The 4,587-nt window shown below is 33.8% G+C and overlaps 1 protein-coding gene across 1 annotated transcript in view; it reads left to right on the top strand.

Moving 5' to 3' along the window:
* Positions 1–4,587, top strand: part of LOC106475933 (guanine nucleotide-binding protein G(i) subunit alpha-like) — a gene marked incomplete at its 3' end in the record, with an annotated part of 13,998 nt that overhangs the window by 4,036 nt on the left and 5,375 nt on the right. Inside the window, exon 3 of the mRNA XM_022379935.1 lies at positions 2,122–2,164. Within this exon, the coding sequence (XP_022235643.1) occupies positions 2,122–2,164 (43 nt within the window). The remainder of the gene's footprint in view (positions 1–2,121; positions 2,165–4,587) is intronic.

The raw sequence follows: 4,587 nt of genomic DNA on the forward strand, positions 1-4,587 counted from the left end.
ACAGCCTCCTCTTCTACTTCCAGAGGACAATTATAAGCTGGTTAAAAAGAAATATGGCACAAAATATACAGCATAAAATAATTTGCACAATTGAATTTTAATAGTTTTTTTAAGTTTAAAAACTATACAAGTGTTTTGTAATTTACATAGATGTCGTTGATGTAATGTTCTTAATTGATGTACACTTTAAATAAGCCAGGATTTTTGGGAGCACAAAAATAATAGTAGCCTAATAGAGAATGTTATAAAAATTAAAAAACAAGAAGATTAAGCTTTATAAAAGAGAGAGAATAAGTCAGAGATTTGGAATTACGCATCAGGCAGAATGATGCTACATCATGGATGTGATTATCGTTTTTTTTTTCAAGTTCCACTGAGGCCAATTTTCCTGAATAGGAATAGAAATATTTATCATTTAAGTGTTGCATACAAAAGGGTTTGTCGGCTTCTTATTTTTAAAGTTAAAATATTGGTTGTTATTAAAGAGATATTTTAAGCTCTATTGTAAAATTAGTGGCCATTAGTAAGGCTTATATGATGACAAGATTGAGTATTAAAAACGTACCATTTAACAATACACAAATACTCGTTGAAATTCACTAGTAAAGAACACGACTTCACGTTTTGTATTTCCGTTGTCTGCTTGTAGACAATTCTGAGAATTATTGTGAAGGTTAAATTTGTTCCAAGCTCGAATCTGTTAGCACGAAACTTACCAGTTATTTCTTTATTAGGCCTTTTTCACTCTTATTACGTAATAGAAAAAAGAAATAAAAAAAACGATGAACCCTATACATAATTTATTTTCAGGCACATTATGTTTATATATTAAGAGCAAACAAAACACACACACACACACAAATGCGACGTTTTTTTTTGTTTTGTTTTTTCACAGTGAAAGGTAAAATGTTTATTTTTAGTTATAGTTAACTAATTACATATTTCCACGATATAAGTAATGAAAATGTCGCAGCGATAGGCTAAAGAATGCATGGCTAGCACCGAAAACAAAACAAAACAATTAATATGTTCGTGTTTTTTTTTGTAGTATTCGGCCATTTGCGTGATGGAGATGTAATAAAGGAAAAATATTTTAGCAGAAACAAATGGAATTGAAATTTTCATTTACTTTAATATAAAATAACAATATGCAAAGCAGAATGTTGCATTTAAAAACAAAATTATATATGAACTTATTAAACAAACTGAGAACAATAACTACGTAAGGCTTAATCTAAATATACAGCTTTAACTGTATGTTTTAGAGCCCCATTTGTCTTTTCTGGATTCGGTGTTTATCTGGTGTTTAAGTAGTTAATGTGGCTGTCCGATATATCACCAGTAAGTCTGCAGGCTTATAGCCCTAAAAATCGGGTTTCGATACTTGAGGTGGGCACAGCACAAATAGCCCATCGTGTAGTTTTGCGCTTAACAACATCCCAACCCTGTCAGTTATAACATGGTACTCTGAACAAAGCATTAATTACAGGACTTGCTTAAAAGAAAAAATATACCTAACTGGTCTTCATTCACTACAACATCACACATTATAACCATAATGCAAATTTATTACTAGTACTTAATCACGATAAAACGGTAAATTTTAATTAATTAAGCAGTTAATCTTATATTTTGATCCTCTATAAGTTGTGTAAAATATATGTTTATGTATTATACATCATTGTAAACTCTATGTAAAGATGTCGTAAACGTACATTAATCTAAAATATATGTTTATGTATTATATATCATTGTAAACTCTCTGTAAAGAGGTCGTAAGCGTACATTAATCTAATAATGGCTGGAGAAGGCTTGAATGGGTAATGAAGAAAAACTTTAATATAAGTTTAACATAACAGCAAATGTACAACGTTTCAACAAGATTTTTGGGCTACTCTTTTACCAACGAATAGTGGGATTGGTCGTCACATTATAACGCCTCCACGGCTGAAAGGGCTAGCATGTTTGGTGTGACGGGGATTCGAACCCGCGATCCTCGGATTGCGAGTCGAGCGCCCTCTTTTTTTTTGTAGTTAAACACATAGCTACACAATAGGTTATCTGTGCCATGCCCACCTGGGAATTGAAATCTGGTTTATATCAGTTCTTTCTGTCTTTCAGGAGCTGGAGAATCTGGAAAGAGTACAATTGTAAAGCAGATGAAGTAAGTAGGAACTTGGTGTATTGTTGAGTAATAATCTGGAACATGTAAACTTCTGTAAAGTAAGCAGGAACTTGGTGTATTGTTGAGTAATAATCTGGAATATGTAAACTTCTGTAAAGTAAGCAGGAACTTGGTGTATTGTTGAGTAATAATCTGGAATATGTAAACTTCTGTAAAGTAAGTAGGAACTTGTTGAGTAATAATCTGGAATATGTAAACGTCTGTAAAGTAAGTAAGAACTTGGTGTATTGTTGAGTAATAATCTGGAATATGTAAACGTCTGTAAAGTAAGCAGGAACTTGGTGTATTGTTGAGTAATAATCTGGAATATGTAAACTTCTGTAAAGTAAGCAGGAACTTGGTGTATTGTTGCGTAATAATCTGGAATATGTAAACTTCTGTAAAGTAAGTAGGAACTTGGTGTATTGTTGAGTAATAATCTGGAATATGTAAACTTCTGTAAAGTAAGCAGGAACTTGGTGTATTGTTGAGTAATAATCTGGAATATGTAAACTTCTGTAATGTATACCAATATTTTGTTCTTTCTTACATTTTATTTGGTAAAGGTCAAAGTTCTTATTGTAAAGTAAGTAGTAGTATTGGTCAATCTAAGCCTATGAAACAGATAGTAGACCATATTTGTTTGGTTAATAAAACCTTACTTTAATTTTAAAACAATCAGAAACATACAGAGGTTTTTGTTGAGTTTATCAATGTTTATATTCCATACTTATATAGATGCTAGGTTATGTAGTCATTCACAGCCTATCGTAACAATTTATATATCAATACACCTTGCCCCTTGTTATTTCTCTGTACTGTGACTACATAGTCTAACACAGATTCATAACAGTTTGTCATCGGAATTAACCCAAGAACACACAGATCCATAACAGTTTGTCATCGGAATTAACCCAAGAACACAGAGATTCATAACAGTTTGTCATCGGAATTAACCCAAGAAACACACAGATCCATAACAGTTTGTCATCGGAATTAACCCAAGAACACACAGATCCATAACAGTTTGTCATCGGAATTAACCCAAGAACACACAGATCCATAACAGTTTGTCATTGGAATTAACCCAAGAACACACAGATCCATAACAGTTGCCATTGGAATTAACCTAAGAACACACAGATCCATAACAGTTTGTCATCGGAATTAACCCAAGAACACACAGATCCATAACAGTTGCCATTGGAATTAATGCAAGAACACACAGATCCATAACAGTTTGTCATTGGAATTAACTCAAGAACACACAGATCCATTGCTTTTAAAGTGGGAGCCTCTTTTGGAACTGTAACAGTGATAACTCACATAGATATAGGGCTACAAAAGCAACGTGAGCCATGTTCACAGATAGCCTAATTGAAGACTAACTATCAAAAGTTGTGTGAATGGTACCAGCATGTGACAAATGGAAGTTTATTCTTGTTAAAAAGTTCAAGTAATACAACATTTCAGTAATGATCGCAAAATATTTTCTAAAAGGATTTATAGTTGTTACATCTATAAAGATATGTTAAATATTTAGGGAGTTGATGAAGCTAACATGCTGACACCACTGTATTGATATAAACACCATCTATTTTTGAACTAGATGATAATAAGGCAAAGAATATAGCCACCTGCCTAAGTCAACATGGTAGGTCATGCAAGAATTCATACTATATCATTTGTAGGCATTTCTTATGGACTCGTTTGCTTTTGATTTAACCAAACAGTACCTTGAAAGTTGTCATTCACAAGTAATCAGAAGAAAGAATTTCCAGCAGAAGCACACAACATTGACCCCAGTGTCTTGCACAGAAGCTACCTAAAAAGGAAATTGCACTGCAAATCAATAGTTCATAATTGAGACCATCACATAGAAATCGGTGGAAGTGGAAGAAGAGGCTATAAGGACCATTACATAGAACATCGGTGGAAGTGGAAGAAGAGGCTATAAGGACCATTACATAGAACATCAGTGGAAGTGGAAGAAGAGGCTATAGGGACCATTACATAGAACATCGGTGGAAGTGGAAGAAGGGGCTGTAATGACCATTACATAGAACATCAGTGGAAGTGGAAGAGGAGGCTGTACGGACCATTACATAGAACATCAGTGGAAGTGGAAGAGGAGGCTGTACGGACCATTACATAGAACATCGGTGGAAGTGGAAGAAGAGGCTATAAGGACCATTACATAGAACATCGTGGAAGTAGAAGAGGAGGCTGTAAGGACCATTACATAGAACATCGGTGGAAGTGGAAGAAGAGGCTATTAGGACCATTACATAGAACATCGGCAGAACTATTCTCACAAACTTGCTTGATGTAATGTCATGTGCTCTCTAGCTAACCATCAAATTACGTCATTCAGAATATAGCTTATAACACTAGTAAATTTCTATGTTACATTCTGGAAAGAC

This window comes from Limulus polyphemus, unplaced genomic scaffold (genome assembly GCF_000517525.1).
Source record: "Limulus polyphemus unplaced genomic scaffold, Limulus_polyphemus-2.1.2 Scaffold9466, whole genome shotgun sequence".
In the NCBI taxonomy this organism is placed as follows: Eukaryota; Metazoa; Arthropoda; class Merostomata; order Xiphosura; family Limulidae; genus Limulus; species Limulus polyphemus.